Source organism: Nematocida ausubeli, assembly GCF_000738915.1.
Source record: "Nematocida ausubeli strain ERTm6 chromosome Unknown supercont2.2, whole genome shotgun sequence".
Classification (NCBI taxonomy): domain Eukaryota; kingdom Fungi; phylum Microsporidia; genus Nematocida; species Nematocida ausubeli.
In genome coordinates this window covers 486273-504443 of record NW_026515635.1, presented here as the reverse complement: position 1 = coordinate 504443, position 18171 = coordinate 486273, and the positions used below count along the sequence as shown (strand labels likewise).

The window sequence follows — 18171 nt, the reverse complement described above, 5'->3', positions numbered from 1 at the left end:
ATCTTTAGTGCAAATATTTAGCATACAAATATGAGATAATAAAGAGACTTTCTTAACAATACCCAGGATGTTCTTGCAAATACACTCTATCCTGGAAATAGCACATGCATTTACTATCCAGAATATTCAATGTTTATTGCAGAGGTGCACGTGCTTCTATAAGAATTCATACTATAAGATGGAGATATCCCTATCTAGAGCTATTGAATAGTCATTTATTCTATTAATTCAGGTAGTATATTCTAGGGTTCAAATCCTATGCAGCCCTAGTATAGATTTAATCCTTAACTGTACGACAACATAGCCATGCACTAATACTAGTCAGCATCTATGCGCCCATTATCGAACAACTTTATTTCAGATTCCTATTTGAACTATTCCATAAACGCAGGATGCTTCATAAACCACTAAGTCTATTAAGAACACAGAGCTTAAAATGCATAAATACACAGTGCAGTAACTAATTGCCTAAAGAGAGTATTACTGTGGTGCTAGAGGGTTATGATGTCTCTTGCATACTGATAGATAGAATATTTCTGCTGCTTCATAGCTTAAATCTCTTCCATTGGTCTATGGCAGGCATCTTCTCTCTAAAGACGTAAATGCTCTTTTTTGATGCAACGGCACCAGCTAGCAAGCATACGAGTCAGACCTTCTGTATAATATTCCATATGGATATCCTGTTGAGATTGCTTCATTAACAGAGGACTTCGTGATTGTACTGTCATTACAGTGGTACCACGTGTTATTTCTTTTTGTGAATGCCACATAATGCCCACCAATTCCAAAACTATGGTGCACCAGGATTCCCACTAGGGAGTACACTACACCATCCAGAACTAGGCCATCTTTTTCTACATGCAGTTTTTGTCTCTCTGACTTATCTCCTTTAAATGGCTTTCCTAAGCCAATTGGCAGTTGCACGCAAAAGTACTTTGAGAATTTTCTGAACTTTGTTGACTCCTCCACCCTATCAAAGAGAAAGTCCTCTTTGTCTTCTGAAGTCCTTTCCCGGACTGCTGTGGTCTCCCAGTTGCTGACCACGCACTGCACATGCACACAGTCCTTCATGTCATACTTTCTGTTCTTTATGATGTCAATGTGCTCTGCTGCATCCCAGTACTTATTAGAGAGTGCAATGACCATTGACCCAAAGTGTCTTTCTGTGCTTTCTCTGTTCTGCTGTATGTCCAATATTGTGTTTGGTATGTCGCGCCTTTTTATTTTTAGCTCTCTCTCCAAGAACTGCGCAATATTGCACTTCTTTTTCACTAGGAAGGGAATTTGGAATACATTTTTGACTCCACTCAGCAAGGATGTGAAAAAGGCCAGTCCCTCCACTGTGGCTGTATAGCTTATAAAGAGAAACTCAATGTTCTCAATCTCTTCGTCTGTAATGTAGAAAATAGGCTGGTCAAGCAAACTGCGCTTAGAAACTAGAATTTGATCATCAGAAACTCTTTCAACTCTTCCATCCGACACGAATATGCAAGCTATTCTCTCTGTTTCTACATGGAAGCTATTAGAAATTCTTTCCTTAATATTTTGGATTGTAGTCTGCGCTGCAGGTATGCACAGCCCTGTCACAACCAGCTGGTTTTTGTGCATTACCAGAATATGCGAGTGCGGCCCACCTTCTGACCCAAATGATCCATTCAGAACAAAAGACTTATACAACGGCTTTACGCACTTGTTTACTACCTCTGTTCCTTCCTTAAAGACGCGCACAGACTCTGCTGAGTACATAAAAAGATCTGGTATCAGGTTTTCGTGTCTTGTCTTTTGGAAGAGATAGTTGAAGTTCGTCAAAATAAGCGAGAAAACTTCTCCTGCATCCTCCTCTATGCATCCTCTGTATCTTGTGTCAATACTTCCAATTGCCCTTTTCATTTCGCTTAGCTTACTGTGGCAGTCTTTTTTTTTCCTTACAGTTTTAATAAGCTCTCTATACGCATTGAGCAGATTACCGCACTTTTCTCTTGTGTATCCTTTCTTTGTATCTTCTCTCTGTGCATATTCATTGATCTCATCCCGGGTCATTTCTTCAATTGCATTTGACAGTTCACCGACTCCCAGCAGCACCTGCAGGGCCGTGTTCATGTAGCACGTCAGGCCCACATTCCTGAACTCAACAGGCATGCAGTCTTCTTTGCTTTTTCTGTTCTTTTTATTCTTTTCAAATATATTTATGCTTACGCTCTCAGTGCCTGCCCGAACTAGCTTTTCATTCAGCTGGATATCTGGTGTTATTTCGTACCTAAACTCATCCCTGAACTCATCCTCTGTCATCTTCTCTGTGTACATGACTATTTTAATTATATCAAATAGAATGTCTCCAGCTGAGACACTAAACTCCTTCGTAATTTCATTTATATTTATGGTTATTTTTATATTTATCTTTCCAACTGGTATTTCCTTATCATAGGAGTGTACGCTTGTTATACTGTCCCATTCCTCACAGGAAATTACCAAATAATCCGAGGCTGTGTCTAATAATCCATTCTTAAGAATTATCTCATTTTTGATCTCTGCTGAACTGTCTATCTTGCATTGTGTATAAGATGCTCTTGATATGGCATAGCCTACCTGCAGAGTCATTATTAACTTTGCACTCAAACAAAAATAAAAAATAAAAGCACTCTGCAATAATTAGCCATCTGCTGGCATTTTTATCAGAGACAGCCTGGGTGCACTCCAGTTATTTTCTAGCACCAGAATGCACAGTAGAGGCATTCTTGCTACTCTGCATTGCGCAAGCACCATAAAACATTCTATCTTTCCAGGCCACAGAAGCAAATATCTGGTCTGAAGCACTAAATTGTAAATTCAATATTGTAATGAGTACTAGTAGTTTTATGCACTCTTATCCCGTTACAACTGAATTTATTTTTGTACTTATTTAAGCCAGGCAGGAATTCACTAGTGCAGTAAAATACAGCCTTATTATATACTAATTGTTCTATTTAATTTCTAATGTATTTTATTGAATTTATTCTATTCTAAGTATTTCTGCTGGTATACCTGGGTACTACTGTAATATATTTCTACTTCTTTTGTAATTAAATTTGTAAATTATTTTGGGAAAACATGTATACTATGGTACAAATTGAAAAATGCTGAAGGGATTTATAAACTGCAAAAATAGAAAGAAAATGATAGATCATCTACGCATTCAGAAGTATATGACTAAATAGATAAATAAGAGTCTATTCATGGATAATTTCCAGATTCAGTGAAATTGTTTGTTCTTTGGAAATGCACCGTCTGTATGGATAGAAGCTGCTGTCAGAAATTGTTTAGAAGAAAGTGCATTTATTCAATAAAACTAAAGGAAGTTCGTGCGCAAGGATATCCTGGATTTAAAAATAAATAATTTGAAGATGCATAGTAGAATATTTAGTATTCTTGGTAGATTCAAAGAGAGAAGTAGAATAATTATCTTAAAAGATCTTGAGATAGAAGACAGTTCATGCATACGCATTAACACAGAATAATTCCATAATTGTAGAAGTAGAATAAATATGCATCTCATGTGCACGTAGCAGAAGTACTGCCAAGAAAGTCTGAGTTATAAAAAATCATCGCATAGAAAGAGAAAGCAGCAAAAGTACTCAGAAGACATTCTTTTTAGCAAATACCAGAGTGATAGACTAATCTAAAAGACATCCATATAATAGAAGGCTAAAAAGCATTATAAACCGAAACAGCCATCTTCAAAAAGAGACATTTCTCAAGGAAGATACATATTTACGCAGTACTTCATTGTATTCTAGCCATTCTAGTTCTTTTAATTACTGCTGCAAAATAGAAAATAGTACATGCCAACTCATATACAGTTTATCCTCTACAGCAAAATAGACAGAAGGAGTATCCCTTTTCTATGAAACTCTGCGTATTCCATTAGGAAGAGCTTTCTACTTCTTCATGCGCCAAGATATATTTATGCCTTCTTATAGGGAAATCCACTAGAGAATAAATTTCATTAGTAGTTTATGCTTGCATTGAAGTAGATGAATATCCGGGTGTACGTCTGGATATAATTAGGGGTAACTTTTTTTGTGACTGCATGATAGAATGAATTAATAGAGTGCATTTTGCATGGTACATAGACCATTTACAAGAATATTTGGTTTTGTGCTGTATTTTTGGCTGGGTATAAGAGTAATTAGAGCAGAACTGCCAATTATTTACTGAATTCGGGGTATAGCATGTAACTAAGCAGTATATGAATTATTGGAGGAGAAATTAAAGTACTTTGAAAAGAATATTTAATATGAAAGGTGCTGAATATTTGAAGAAAACTGGCTTTTATAACAGGAAGACGAAAACAGTTACTTTAATTCTAGAAAAAATTAAAGAATAAAATGTGAAAAATTTTATACCATGTAATGACAGAGCAGAAAGAACAATACATAAACGTATGCTTCCTTGGGCACGTGGACAGTGGTAAGAGTACTACCATTGGGCACCTGTGCTACAAGCTAGGAGCAATTGACAAGAGAACACTTGAGAAGTTGGAAGAAGTAGCAAAGGAGCACGGAAAGGGATCCTTCAGTTACGCTTTCTTCTGTGATAACAACAAGGCAGAGAGAGAGTCTGGTATTACTATCCAGGTAGCAATGAAGGTGGTGAAGACCGCCAAGCACACAGTCAACATCCTTGACTGCCCAGGACACAGAGGTTTCCTTAAGAACATGATCACCGGAACCGCCCAGGCCGACGTCGCTGTCATCATTGTGCCAGCAGCCCAGGGTGAGTTCGAGAGAGCCATTGCAGAGACAAGTACTTTATACGAGCACATTGTCCTTGCACACACTCTTGGTGTCTCCAAGGCCATTGTTGCCATCAACAAGTTAGATACTCTTGGATCTGACGAGGCAGCAGCAGCAAGATTCAAGGAAATCAGCGAGAACATCACTGGAAAGATGAAGAAGATGTACAACATGAAGACTACTCCAATTATTGCCATCTCCGGATTCAAGGGATACGGTTTAACCGCAGAAGGTGAGAAGTTCAACTGGTTCAAGGGATGGACTCCAGAAGAGACCCCAGACGCAACCCCCATCAGATCTCTTGAGGAGGCCATTGACTACTACCCAATTCCAAAGAGAATGACCACCGCTCCTCTTAGAATTCCTCTTACAAACATCCTTGAAATCAAGGGTATTGGTAAGGTGTTCACTGGAAGAGTTGAGTCTGGTACATGCTTAGCCGGTATGAAGGTAAACATTGCCCCAGCAGGAGTAGCCACTGAAGTCAAGACCATGGAAATCCACAAGACCGCCAGAAAGAAGGTCGAGGCAGGAGAAAACTGCGGTATCACACTGAAGAACAACGCTGAAACCGACAAGGTCAAGCAGGGATCCGTCATTGCAGACGCAGCAAACCCATGCATCAAGGCATTCGCCGCATACGCCACAGTCATTTTCATTGGAAAGGTGAAGTGCATCAAGGCCGGATATGCTCCTACTATGGACATTGCAGCCACTCACGTCAGCACCGTCTTCGCAAAGCTTTGCGACATTGGAAGCAAGAAAGGAAAGGAGTTCGTTGTAACCAACGACAAGCCAACTGAAATTGCAGGAACTAGACCATGCGCCAGAGTCATTATTGTCCCATCCAAGCCAACTGTTATGGAGAAGTTCTCAGAGTTCCCATTCCTTGGAAGATTTGCCCTTAGAGATATGGGTAAGACCATTGGAGTAGGTATTATCCACGAGGTCTTGGACAAGGCTGCCACTGAGGCAAGAGTGCCAGAGTTCTTCGCAACTGGCAAGAAGTCTGCTAAGAAATAAAGCAACTTAGTTTCATTTTCTTCTAAATTTTTTATGGATTCAGAGTTGGACAGCTCATACATACTTCTTGAGAGTAGGGAGCGGGAGTATAGTGGATGCACACCAGAAAGCACACAGACACCAAAGAATGCAGGCGCACTGGATGCCACCATGCCTTCTTGCCCAGAGAGTGTCTCAAGCAGAAATGACGGCATGCAGAGTGCACCCGCTGCTCCATGCGAGAATATATCCGAGCAGACTGCAAATACTGCGCACACAGCACAGGAGAAGACAGGAAAGCCAGCTGAAGCACAGACATTTGCAGCCTCTGTGGTAGATGACGTGGTAGATTTAGACAGCAGTGGCTCAGACTCAATTCTTGAGGATGCATCAGGAGTTGGGCCTGCAAAGAAAAAGATTAAAAGAAAGTACACTCGATCAGAGAGGTTCATTAATATACTGACACCAAAAAAAGAGAAAAGCACAGTGTTTCTGACTCCTGTGAAGAGAACACGCCGCTCTGTTATAAATGGATTGAAAACTGGAAATATAAAAGTATTTAATAATTCCATGGAAGTCAGAAGCAATAGCATGCCATACACATCTCTGGTGGAATGCTTTAGAAAGCTTGAAAAGGCAGAGCGCACGGAGCGCAGGGACAGCATTGATATGATAGTTAAAAAGTACTCAGGCGAGGATAAAAAGTATTAGCAAGACTAAGTCACACTATGCGTTATCACGTGCCTGCACATAGACACACAGTACACTGTGACTGCTCTTCAAAATTCAAAAGAGAATTCTCTGTGTATACTATGCCTATACATAGATTGGTTGCTGGCATCTAGCACTGGAAAGTAATAAAGAAACGTAATATACAGATATAACCCGAAATATATAAGTCTTCATTATTCTTATGCCAGCAGGCATGGCTTCATGGTGTGCAGTGACTTTCTGAGACTTCCATAATATACGTTATTCTAGAGAGTGTACTAAAATGAATATCTTTAGTATTCCAGGACGTACTCCATTGTACAATGTAAATCAGGCCATGTAAATCATAAAGATGTACTATCTCTAGTAGAAGGATATTTTACAGAATATTTACCTTTCTACCTTTCTCTACCTGGGTATCTTTTTATACAAATTTATACACATAGGCATAGTAATATCCACAGAGGTAGAGACATTGCAGCTGCAAGGAGACTTTTGTAGAGACATCCTAGGGCAGTGCGTGAACGGGGGATGCGTATACCCTATATCTTCAAAATAATGGATCTCATCCTTATTCAGGAATAACGAGGCTGCAATTGAGTGCACAGGCGCATCTCCCCATCTTTCATAAAAAAATCCACCTGACCGATCTAGAAACTCAAAGAATGCCTTGTACTTTTTGCTTCGGAAAAAAGAGAAGTCTGCAATTTCAAAGTTAGACCAGAAGTGGCACATATTATACCGGGTGTACATGTCATCTGTTATAAATCTGTGCAGATTAAGGGGCTCCACTAAGGTCCAGAAGTCTCCTTCTTTATAGAATGTGTTGTAAGAGGAAACAAATTGCTGAATAGTTCGCCAAAGAGACTGGACTGTCTGAGGATATTCATGGAGTGTAATCGTAAACCCATACTTCTTGTTGTGTATGCGCATGTACTCAAAGACATCATAGTCAATGGGGCAGTGCAACTGCGTGTCTGGCTCTACCCTCCAATAATATCTGTACTTCTTTGTGAGTGGGTGCTCAAAGAAGAATCCAGAGAAATATCTGCACATGTGCCTGTATGACTCACTGCCTCCATATATTATATTGTCTCTTTCCATTCTTGTTCTCTCCCGGGAGGCCCTTTCCTTATCAATCCACGTGGGATATCCCCAGTGCTCCTTTGGAATTGTTCCGTATTCAACGGGATTTGTTGTAAGGGCATTGAAATCTTTTTTAAATTCGGGTGTGAATTCTACGTCATTCACTACAACATATGGGTATTGGTATTTTTTGTTGAAGTATTTTTCGAATTTAGTAATTGTGTCTTTGAGGCCATGGATGTCCGTGTTCCTGCAAAGAATGAAGATGCACGCGTCCTCCTTCTGTGCAGACTCTTTTGTCGCCAGGAATAGTGTGCAAAGAAGAAACCAAATCCACATAAATAGTTATACACAATAACACAGAATGAAAATATTTAAAAAGAGCCAGACAAAGTGCAATGTGTTTCTGGATATTCTTCCAGAGGATATTGACGATATATACGAACTATACAGAATTATTGACGAGAAAGATATTGTAAAGTCAATGACACAAAGGAGCATTCCAGGAGAAGGCGGAAAGGCGAAAATACGGGTTACTCTTCTTTTGGAAGTCGAGGTTGAGAAGGTCACAGTGGATCTGGCAGTAGGAATATTGTTCGTAAAGGGAAAAATCTTGAATGAGACGGAATACACAAAGACCGGGACATTTCACACACTGGAAATACCAGTAAACCAGAGAATGTCCTTGAAGAAAGACTATCTGTCAGCAGCTGCAATAAAGATGCTAGAGGGGCTTACGCTGGAAAACAAAGCAAGCATGGCATACCTGATATGCCGGAAGGAAGGATATTCTCTTCTTCTGGCAACTGAGTACACTATGCGCAGAGTACCACTCCCAGAGAAAGTCAAGTCAAAGGACAAGTTGTTCAAGAATGTTCTCAGCCACTTAAAAGGAAATCTAACTGCATTTGCCATAGTAGGACCAGAAAAAGAGGTAGATGACTACTTTAAGCAGCAGCCGCAGCTAAAGAACCTTGTCGTTTTCATTAAAAAGTCGGTATCATCGGGCAACACACACAAAGGAGACATGGAGGAAATAGATGAAATTTTCAAGTCCCCTGAACTCCTTAAGAAGCTTAAGGGAGCAAAAAAAGGAAATGAACTACTAGCACAGAATAACTACTACAGACTAGAGGACGTAGGCACAAAGGGAATTGCCATGGGAGTTAAGGAGGTGACATGCGCCTGCGAAAACTACATGGTCAAGACAATAATCATCTCAGATGGGCTAATAAAGTCAGAGAGTCCAGCAGAGAGAGAGGCAGCAGAAGAAATACTTAAGCTTTCCAAACAGACAAATGCAGAAATAAACATTATTTCGCAGTACACAAATGAAGGAGAGAAAATAAAAGACAGAGGCGGGGTTGTGGCCATTCTCACTCAGCCAATATGCATGTCAATGCTCTTAGAATAGAAAGCTAGAAAGTATTTCTATTATTAGATTTAGGCAGTCTCAGCAGATATTTAAAAGAAGAAAGCACTCCTTTGCTACTAGAGTGCATAAAAATATCTGTGCTAGTGACTCTCCAAATACGAAACTGTCTAAAACATAAGAAGCTATTTTGCACTGGAATTAGTCTATATGATTATGCGTATACAAATGAGCACTAAAAGTTCAATAGGCACTAGTACCAGGATAGTCTAAATATCTATGCATTTAAGAAAAAGAAAGCCTTCAGAATATATTCAGTAGAAAGATATTTCATGCCAACCTTCAGAATATCCTAGATGAAAAGACCAATAAATCTGTGGCACTACATAAAATCCTTCTTTAATAGAGTACAGATACAGATTGGCCTATTATCCTGCTGACTGTCTTATTTATTGTTTTTACGTTAGATTATATTTATGAGAATTTACATATTTATTTTGTCTTTCTTTCACTTGGGATTTCTACATATTTCCTGTAGAGGTACACGGGAACACAAAAAGTCAGGAACATGTATACTAAATTGCACAAGTGAGATTCAACTGCAGAATAGCTCTTCCAATCAAAGAGAAGATTACCAATAAGAACATACAAGTTGGACAGAAGAAATAGTGGATTCATTAGCTTACTAAGCCCAGAAAGGGATTCGATGCTTGGCACCTTATAGACACAAGAAATTCCATAGAGAAGACACATAGGGAATATAATTGCACTGCAGCAGAAAGAGATAAAGGAAATTGAGCAAAGTCTTCTAGATGGCTCAGTTATAGATAGAAAAACAAGATGTACCACATGCAAAGAACTGTATAGGGCGACAAGCTTAAGGAACTTCTTAAAGACTGTCTTGTTTTTTTCAAACAGAATATTACCAACTCCCTTTCCTAGCAGAAGCACAGCTGTATAAGGAAGGATTGAAAGTAGTCCTTCCCTGTTTGCACTGAATATGTTGTCTCTTTCCCCAAAGAAGACATAATTAATGACTGATTTTTTTGTGATAACTGCTTCGTGTGCTCCAAGGATAAGAGAGGCTGCTAGAATAGGATTTATATTCTTAAACAATAAGCTTATATTCTCAGACAGCAGATATATAAAGTAAAAGTTAAGATGAACTCCATACTCTGTTGGGTCTGTGTGGTATCCAGACAGAATGATACATAAGCGAACTATCCCCATGATAAACATATATGCAGACTTGCGTGCTCTAAATCTATGGGAAAGAGAAGACAGCATGCCTGCATTAATCATAAAGGCAACCACCCCAAAGTCCATTAAGGATATCCCAAAGTACTTGCACTTGTACTTATGCAATGGATATATCCCAAAATCACACGTAAAGATAGAGATAGACACCAAGCTGCATACAATATATCTTAGGCCATTGATCACCAGGTATGCAATATCTGTGTCAATTTTGTTCATTTGCTGTGTCTTAGAAGACTTTGCTTTTAGCAGGAAAAAAATCACAGATACACCGCACAGAACCTGACTGAATATCATGGACTCTGATACTGTGATTATATAGTGAATCATGGACAAACCAAATAGTAAAGTCCAGAAATTAGTGATCTGGAAGTAATCCAAAATGATCAGAAAATATGCAGAACTGCATGTGGTGTGCAGCAGCTCTGTCCGGGGGTAGGGAGCAAGCACAGAATTCAGAATCATAATTTAAATAGAAAAATAAAAATGGAAAAATATATGGAAGAATTAAAGGCTGCACTGGCAGGTGAAACTGACGATAGAAAAAGAGCAAAACTAGAGAAGAAAATGAGCAAGCTAGCAAAGTTTATGAGCAAGCTGGAGGTTCAGAAGAATGCCCCAAAGAAGGAAAATCAAAAAGAGAAAAAGAAGATCGAGTTTGAGGAAGGAGAGTTTGTTCCCGAAGGAGAGAAAAAAGAAGTAGATAAGCTTAATGGGCAATTCAATCCAAAGTCTGTGGAAAATGGATGGTTCTCCTGGTGGAACAAAAAAGGATTCTTCACGCCAGAGTACAAAACAAAGGCTTCAAATGGAAAGATGTTTAGCATAGTGCTGCCTCCCCCAAATGTAACTGGGTCTTTGCACATAGGACATGCCATGATGGCCTCCATTGAGGACACTATTGTAAGATGGAAGAGAATGCAGGGATACAAGACCCTTTACCTGCCTGGAACAGATCATGCTGGAATAGCAACGCAAGTGGTTGTAGAGAAGTCTTTGGAGAAGAAGGGTATTTATAGAAAGGATATGACTAGAGAGGAATTTCTGGAGAAAGTATGGGCATGGAAGGAGCAGTATGGAAACCAGATATCCAACCAGTTTAAGTCACTTGGGACAAGTCTGGACTTTACTAGAGAGAAGTTCACAATGGACGCAGATGTATCACATGCTGTAACAGAGGCATTTGTTAGATTCTATGAGGATGGCCTGATATACAGAGGTAATAGACTTGTCAACTGGTGTGCAAAGATACAGACAAGTCTAAGTGATCTGGAGGTAGACTATCAGATGGTTGAGCCATACGGAAAGATAACCACAGATGGGAAAGAGTATGTTCTTGGGCGCATATTCACTATCGCATACGATGTTGAGGTAGATGGAAAGATTGAAAAGATCCATGTGCAAACTACAAGACCAGAAACAATATTTGGAGATGTCGCCCTCTGTGCCAACCCAAATGACAGTAGATTTGCCAGGTTTAAGGATGCAGTTCCCATAAACCCTCTTACCCAGGAGAGAATGAGATTTGTATTTGATGAAGCTGCTGACATGTCCTTTGGAACAGGTGTCCTGAAGATCACACCTGCACATGATCCTGTGGACTTTGAGGTAGGAGAGAGACACAAGCTTGAAATGATCTCTGTTCTTGATATCAACAACAGAATGACCGTTGGTCCATTTAAAGGCATGCTTAGATTTGATGCCAGAGAGGCAACGGTTAAAGAGCTGCAGGCAATCAAGGTGCTCGTTAAGGAAGAAGGACACTCCTCGAATATTCCAATATGCTCCAGAACTGGAGAGGTAATAGAGCCTAGACTTGCTCCTCAGTGGTGGATGAACTGCCAAGGCCTTGCTAAAAAGGCACTTGAAGCCTCGCAGTCTGGTGCCCTGCGGATTGTCCCAGATGAAATGACCAAAACCTGGGAAGGCTGGCTTTCAAACATCAAGGACTGGTGTCTATCAAGGCAGTTATGGTGGGGCCACAGAATACCCGCATACACTAGAAATGGCCAGTGGTACATCACTAGAACCAAGGAAGAAGCAGAGGCTCAGGCAGGTGGCCCTGTTGAACAAGAAGAAGACGTACTTGATACTTGGTTTTCGTCTGGTCTGTGGCCTTTCTCTACGCTTGGGTGGCCCAAAGAAACTGAAGACATGAAGACATTCTACCCTACATCTCTTCTTGAGACAGGAAAGGACATTATTTTCTTCTGGGTTGCAAGAATGGTGATGATGGGAATTTCTCTAACTGGAAAATGCCCTTTTAGCACAGTTTTATTCCACAGCATAGTAAGAGATGCAAAGGGAGAGAAGATGAGTAAGAGCAAAGGAAATGTGATTGACCCAGTGGACGTAATATCAGGTATTACTTTGGAAAGCCTTTTGGCAAAACTCAAGTCAGGAAATCTATCACAAAACGAGGCAGACAAGGCAACTGTGAGTATCACACAGGAGTATCCTGCAGGTATTGAGGCATGTGGCAGTGATGCCTTGCGGTATGCACTTCTGTCAAGTGCATCACTTGGGCGAGATGTCAACCTGAGCATCGACAAAGTCACTAGCTGCAGAAGGTTCTGTAATAAGATCTGGAATGGAATGAAGTTTGCACTTGCCCAGAAGGCAGCACCTGATAGTAAAGAGGTCAGAAAGGGCTCGTTTGAGTACATCTCTGACAGATGGATTGAAAGCAGATTTAGAAAGGCCGTTAGTAGTGTAAATGCCTCCCTTGAATCATCAAACTTTATGAAGGCTTCTGTGGACGTACACCAGTTCATGGTCTATGAATTCTGCGATTTCTACCTGGAAATGTTTAAGGGCAGAAAGGATCCTTCTGGTATTACTACACTGCAGACAGTCTCTCTAGAATTTATCAAGCTCATTCACCCATTCTTCCCGTTCCTTACAGAAGAAATATACCAGGCCATGCAAAAGGCATGGAATATTGAGGGATACACATGGATGGAGTCCATCACAGTGGAAGACTACCCATCCAGCCGGGAGGAGACAGATGAAGATAAAGAAGAACTCCATCAAATCGAAGCAATCATTGAGTTCATTAAGGACGCACGCTCTAAGATCTCAACACGAGATAAAACAGACAAGGTTCTGATCAAGTTATCTAAGATAACAGAAGAACTGAGCACCCACCAAGACACACTTAAGAGACTAATTGGTATTCAAATTGAATGCACAAGTGAAGGCACTTTCACTGAGTCAGCTGCAGGCATTGAATACTCTCTAGTGTAATCATCCTGGCCCTAGATAGATCAGTGCATAGGATAATAAACACCCTATAATACTCTTTTCATTTTTATGCCTCTAGATGGATGCTTAGTTGGTCTATGGTACTTAGCACTTTTAGGAAGAGCAGTTGAAGTTTTAGTATTAACCCTAGGACACTGCAAGAACACATTTAAATACTGTAGAAATATTTACTTGTAATTGCACACGAGTGAAGCCGCTTAGACAGACTTTGATTGGATTATTTTTGTATAAACTTGCTGGGAGAGGCAAATGTACATATCTCAACTAATAACTATTTTATTTCCTACTAATTACTATGCACCTGTGATATCTTTGGTTGACCAGAGGCATCCATTCCTTCACTTACCGGCAACCTCATTTTAATGTACTCTTTGAGCAAAGAATACTTCTCTCTAAGTGAATGCGGTACATTTGAGGAGCCAACTAATCTGTCTATTACTTCAATTATTTCATACACTGCACTCTTCATGCGTGGGTTTGTTGTGTACTCGTACCACACCATGCTAGCATAGCTGACAAACAGGAACAAATCAGCACTTCCTAGAACTAAGTGCAGGAATATCAGTGGAAGAGAGAGAACCTCAATCTTCAGTGCAAACAGAGTAATCTGGTCCTTCTGGATGGCCAAATTGTGGGCTGCACCTACAACTGATGTTTTTTCAAACTTGCTTCTATTCTTGTTAATATACCCAGCAACCGACAGTGTGGACATTAGCAAGAAGGGCATCATAGGGATAACCATGCTTCGGACGCTTAGCAAAGAGCATGCTACTAGCAGGCATCTAAAGTTCCCATCTTTCAGAAGCTTTTGGATGTTTATTGCTGAGCTCTTAAAGAATATGCAGGAGCTGTATGTAGCTATAAGAGATAAGCAGGATCCAATGTGAAGTACCCTCTTATTTATTCCCAGCCCACTTATTACCTTGACCAGTATCATACTGTAGATAGTAATGAAGGAAATGCTGCTCCATAGCCAAATCTGTTCTATAAGAAAGTCCTTTCCCTTTGCACCCTTTTTCATTTAATGAGTAAAAGAAATTTTACAGAATATGAAGGGAAAGAGAAAAGGATGCAAAAAGAAGAATAGTTCAAATCAGCCAATGGTGTTCATGGATGAGGCCGAGAAAACAATATACGGCCAGGTGACATGTGCACTTGGGTCATCCAGGTTCGAAGTGCTTTGCATTGACGCAATAAGCAGAAAGTGCGTTCTTCGGGGAAGCATGCACAAGTCCGTTTGGGTCCAGCAGAATGATATTGTGCTGGTGTCACTGGCAGATGACCAGAAGGACACAGGCTACATATGCAAGAAGTACTTCCCTTCTGAGATCAAAATACTTAGAGAGAATAATTTGATCCCTGAAAACTTCAAGCAGGAGGCAGAGGACAACCAGGCAGAGTTCCAGTTTGAAAGAATTTAGTCTATCCTTAATAAAATAAATAAAACTATTTAGAAAACTCCCATAATATGTATATAATATCTAGTGAATAACTGTCTATATGTTAATTCACTGCTTCTGAATTATATTCTTCCATTTCTACAAAGAATAATGCATGGATTGGCTGTTAAGCAATACTGCTTTTATTTTCCATTCGGACTGGAATAAAAGAAGACAACAATAAATAAACTCTTCATGGCTTCTTGCAGTAGTCTTTGTAAAAGTATAATTTCCCTGTGCTGACAGCTGTAATATGCAGTTTTATTTATAATAAACTAACAGGCCTTTCTTATATAAAAGCAACTACTAAAGTATTTATTAGGTTATGTTGGTTTAAGAATGTGATATAGTATGCATCTTCTGTAGAATATAATTTTATGTGCTTCTGTGCCCTTCAACTGCCGCAGAGACCACCCAAGATATATTGGATAGCTGGCATTCTATATGGACGGGCATGTAGCCTGATATACCAACCAAATAGAATGATGAGTGCACAGATGCCCAAGTATTTGCGACTACAAAGATTCTTCTGCTCTTATGCTCTGTTGATTTTCTTGCAGTCATTTTATTTTAACTTATCCTGTGGCTATACAAGATTTAGAAAAAGTAATATTCTTTTGATATACTTCTTCTTTATTACAGGCTTATTTTTATTATTTGTAATTTTGCAGCAGTTGGTACACGCTTTCTTGTATTTCTTTCTGGGTGTAGAATCCATCATTTACATCAAACAAGTCATCTGCAATTAAGTGAAGATTCTTTGAGCTGTTTAATATCCAGTTGTTAATGTATCTCTTTGGGTTTTCAATGAATCTGTCTAAGCCATCAATTTTTTCATTCTGCTTTTCTATTCTCACCTGTATGTCTTCTATCTTTTTGTTCAGAATTGCTATTTTTGCATTATTCGCGTATGCGTACTCCCTTGAGATCGGATCCAGCTCTGCTGTAATGTCATAAGAATACTGCAGCTTGCCTCCTACCTGGGTGGGGACTGCAAAGTCAAAGGTAATCATCTCAACAGGAGACATGAACTTCCCTAGGTCTTGGATTATTTCACTGAATGTTATTTCATCCTTCTCAAATACCTTTTTAAATACATCATTGCACAAGATTGTTTTATTCCGCAATGGATCTCGCATCTTCTGTGCTGTAATGTACTTCCATATGGCTAGAAGAATTCCTGACTTGGTGCCTCTCTTCATGCCAATGGGCCCTGCCAGGTCACTGCACAAATCAAAAACACCTGTGTAACTCATGAAGCTAATAAATAGGCGGCCATGCGATGACTTTGCAGATGTCTTAATCTCAAACTCAGACACGTCTGATGTGGTTGTTCTGTTATGCCACTCAAAGAAGGTCTCGCTCTCTCCTGTTGACATTCTTACCCTTTTGGCAGATGGCTCTGTTTCCTGAGCCCTATCACCCTGCGGTCTGCTAATCTCCCCTTCGGTCTCTGATAACTCAACATATAATTTGCTTAGCACACTTCCAATAGACTTTATTTCTGTCGTTCCTTCATCCTCCCCTTCACCTGCCTCTTCCTTTACCTTTCCACCGATTAAAATGAAAAGAGAGTTCTCTGATGTCTTCTCCAGGGATATATTTATTCGCACAGTGCACATTTTCTTTATCTTTTTGAAATGAGCTTCTTCGACTGCCATCTTTTTCTGGGTGATCGATTCATCCAGTCTTTTCTCAGATTGCAGCATTATTTCAAATAGTTCCATTAACCTTTCACTTCTGTTCTTCATCTTCAAAAATAAATTTATGCAAAATTAAAACTAGAAAGTAGACATGTCTGCAGCATAAATATAGGACAATATACAGCAGACCAAAGTGTAATAAAATGCGCAGTTTTTTATTGATTTATGCGCCTCTAATATATATAATATACTTGCTTACTGCTCTATTTATCTATCCTGTATTGTTTATTGCGCATTCTATGCTATCTATAATATATTTTCATTAAAACCCTTTAATACATACTTATGTTCATCCTTGTATGCGACTTGGTTGAGAAGGTAGATGAATTCCTCTGATGGGTTTATTATTTCATCCTTTGTGAGTTTAAATGTTCCTTTCTCTTCTTCCATTCTCTTCAGTATTTTAATTAGCAAAGGCGAGAGATCATTGAAGTACTCTGGCTTGAGTATGTGTCTTCCCAAAAAGGGAATTGTCATCTCAGATACTGCCTGGTTGATATCTGAAATACTTCGCCCTGGATATATTTTATGTAGTTCTGATATGTTTACAACTCTTGCATTGTATATGGTTTCTTTCAGCTTATTCAGGCAAGTACTGCTAGTCTCTGCATACAGCGGCTTATGGACTTCTGGCTTTATCACAGATTCTTTATACTCAGCCAGCTTATGCACTACCCAGGGTGTTTTGTTTACTTTGTCGACTATATAATTTGGGTTTTTCATTCTATTCTCCAACTCGTCCTGTGATTCGTTCATTGCAAATACTTTTGTCTCCTTTTTTTCTGCCAGCTTCATTGTTTCCTCTGTTTCTGGCAAAAATGGCCGCATCTGCACTATTGTTTTCACCTGTGTTCCTGCTATCTGCCCGTTCTGCAGACTTAGCACATAGTATTTGTTTATTGTATCAGAGCCAATTCCTTTATAGTTCATTTCTTCTGTCCCTTTCTTGGCAGATATTTGGACATACTTGTTGTCGCACTTTGTAGAGACTGTCTGCACATCTGGAACCTCTGTGCTTAATGGATATTGAAAAAGAAGGGTACTTTCCTCTGTGTCCAAAAATATGTCATACTCCTTCATTCTGCTGTGAAATTTAATAAAATTATTTCCATAAATAGAGCTAGTGGGTAGCTGCATATAGTGTACAACTGACTTATGCATTAGCAAAGGATCATATATAAATATCACATTCACCCTCTACTCTTTATTTAATTATTCTTGCAGATACGCTTTTTTGTTTGCACTCTTGAACCGATCAATTCAGATTTTAAATAAGGAACATAAAGTGTCCATTTTTTCCTCTCTACTACTAGTATATGAAGCCTTTGAAAACTAAAATACAAAAATATGGAAGAGAAGTTTTGTGTGCAGGAAAGCCACTCCTTAAGCCATTCAATAGAATATAACACCATAGAATAAACATATATAATTAGACAACTAATATACATTACATGCTCTTTAGATAGATTTAATTGCAGAAAATTGGTATACCAAAGTTCACTATACTTGAGCATAGTATGGATTGTTTAAATTAGCAGTGTGTAGTTTACTAGAGACAAAAGAAC

General features: G+C 39.3%; 13 protein-coding genes across 13 annotated transcripts; 6 read left to right on the top strand and 7 right to left on the bottom strand.

Annotated features, from left to right (window-relative positions):
• Window positions 1-630: 630 nt before the first annotated feature.
• On the bottom strand, window positions 631-2598 carry NESG_00885 (uncharacterized protein; the record flags this gene model as incomplete). The annotated part of the gene is made up of 1 exon (XM_053048526.1): window positions 631-2598. The coding sequence occupies one exon, from the start codon at window positions 2596-2598 to the stop codon at window positions 631-633; it is 1968 nt and encodes a 655-aa protein (XP_052905286.1).
• Window positions 2599-4388: 1790 nt separating this feature from the next.
• Window positions 4389-5795, top strand: NESG_00884 (uncharacterized protein; the record flags this gene model as incomplete). Its single annotated transcript, XM_053048525.1, has 1 exon — window positions 4389-5795. The coding sequence occupies one exon, from the start codon at window positions 4389-4391 to the stop codon at window positions 5793-5795; it is 1407 nt and encodes a 468-aa protein (XP_052905285.1).
• A 33-nt stretch (window positions 5796-5828) lies between these two features.
• On the top strand, window positions 5829-6485 carry NESG_00883 (uncharacterized protein; the record flags this gene model as incomplete). Its single annotated transcript, XM_053048524.1, has 1 exon — window positions 5829-6485. The coding sequence occupies one exon, from the start codon at window positions 5829-5831 to the stop codon at window positions 6483-6485; it is 657 nt and encodes a 218-aa protein (XP_052905284.1).
• A 408-nt stretch (window positions 6486-6893) lies between these two features.
• Window positions 6894-7910, bottom strand: NESG_00882 (uncharacterized protein; the record flags this gene model as incomplete). Its single annotated transcript, XM_053048523.1, has 1 exon — window positions 6894-7910. The coding sequence occupies one exon, from the start codon at window positions 7908-7910 to the stop codon at window positions 6894-6896; it is 1017 nt and encodes a 338-aa protein (XP_052905283.1).
• A 25-nt stretch (window positions 7911-7935) lies between these two features.
• Window positions 7936-8985, top strand: NESG_00881 (uncharacterized protein; the record flags this gene model as incomplete). The annotated part of the gene is made up of 1 exon (XM_053048522.1): window positions 7936-8985. The coding sequence occupies one exon, from the start codon at window positions 7936-7938 to the stop codon at window positions 8983-8985; it is 1050 nt and encodes a 349-aa protein (XP_052905282.1).
• A 450-nt stretch (window positions 8986-9435) lies between these two features.
• NESG_00880 (uncharacterized protein) lies at window positions 9436-10665 on the bottom strand (the record flags this gene model as incomplete). The annotated part of the gene is made up of 1 exon (XM_053048521.1): window positions 9436-10665. The coding sequence occupies one exon, from the start codon at window positions 10663-10665 to the stop codon at window positions 9436-9438; it is 1230 nt and encodes a 409-aa protein (XP_052905281.1).
• A 33-nt stretch (window positions 10666-10698) lies between these two features.
• NESG_00879 (valyl-tRNA synthetase) lies at window positions 10699-13446 on the top strand (the record flags this gene model as incomplete). Its single annotated transcript, XM_053048520.1, has 1 exon — window positions 10699-13446. The coding sequence occupies one exon, from the start codon at window positions 10699-10701 to the stop codon at window positions 13444-13446; it is 2748 nt and encodes a 915-aa protein (XP_052905280.1).
• Window positions 13447-13750: 304 nt separating this feature from the next.
• Window positions 13751-14485, bottom strand: NESG_00878 (uncharacterized protein; the record flags this gene model as incomplete). Its single annotated transcript, XM_053048519.1, has 1 exon — window positions 13751-14485. The coding sequence occupies one exon, from the start codon at window positions 14483-14485 to the stop codon at window positions 13751-13753; it is 735 nt and encodes a 244-aa protein (XP_052905279.1).
• A 28-nt stretch (window positions 14486-14513) lies between these two features.
• NESG_00877 (uncharacterized protein) lies at window positions 14514-14885 on the top strand (the record flags this gene model as incomplete). Its single annotated transcript, XM_053048518.1, has 1 exon — window positions 14514-14885. One exon carries the CDS (start codon window positions 14514-14516, stop codon window positions 14883-14885), a length of 372 nt encoding a protein of 123 aa, XP_052905278.1.
• A 395-nt stretch (window positions 14886-15280) lies between these two features.
• NESG_00876 (uncharacterized protein) lies at window positions 15281-15652 on the top strand (the record flags this gene model as incomplete). The annotated part of the gene is made up of 1 exon (XM_053048517.1): window positions 15281-15652. The coding sequence occupies one exon, from the start codon at window positions 15281-15283 to the stop codon at window positions 15650-15652; it is 372 nt and encodes a 123-aa protein (XP_052905277.1).
• On the bottom strand, window positions 15557-16654 carry NESG_00875 (uncharacterized protein; the record flags this gene model as incomplete). The annotated part of the gene is made up of 1 exon (XM_053048516.1): window positions 15557-16654. One exon carries the CDS (start codon window positions 16652-16654, stop codon window positions 15557-15559), a length of 1098 nt encoding a protein of 365 aa, XP_052905276.1.
• Window positions 16655-16852: 198 nt separating this feature from the next.
• On the bottom strand, window positions 16853-17686 carry NESG_00874 (uncharacterized protein; the record flags this gene model as incomplete). Its single annotated transcript, XM_053048515.1, has 1 exon — window positions 16853-17686. The coding sequence occupies one exon, from the start codon at window positions 17684-17686 to the stop codon at window positions 16853-16855; it is 834 nt and encodes a 277-aa protein (XP_052905275.1).
• Window positions 17687-17814: 128 nt separating this feature from the next.
• NESG_00873 (uncharacterized protein) lies at window positions 17815-18120 on the bottom strand (the record flags this gene model as incomplete). Its single annotated transcript, XM_053048514.1, has 1 exon — window positions 17815-18120. The coding sequence occupies one exon, from the start codon at window positions 18118-18120 to the stop codon at window positions 17815-17817; it is 306 nt and encodes a 101-aa protein (XP_052905274.1).
• Between the last annotated feature and the right edge of the window lie 51 nt (window positions 18121-18171).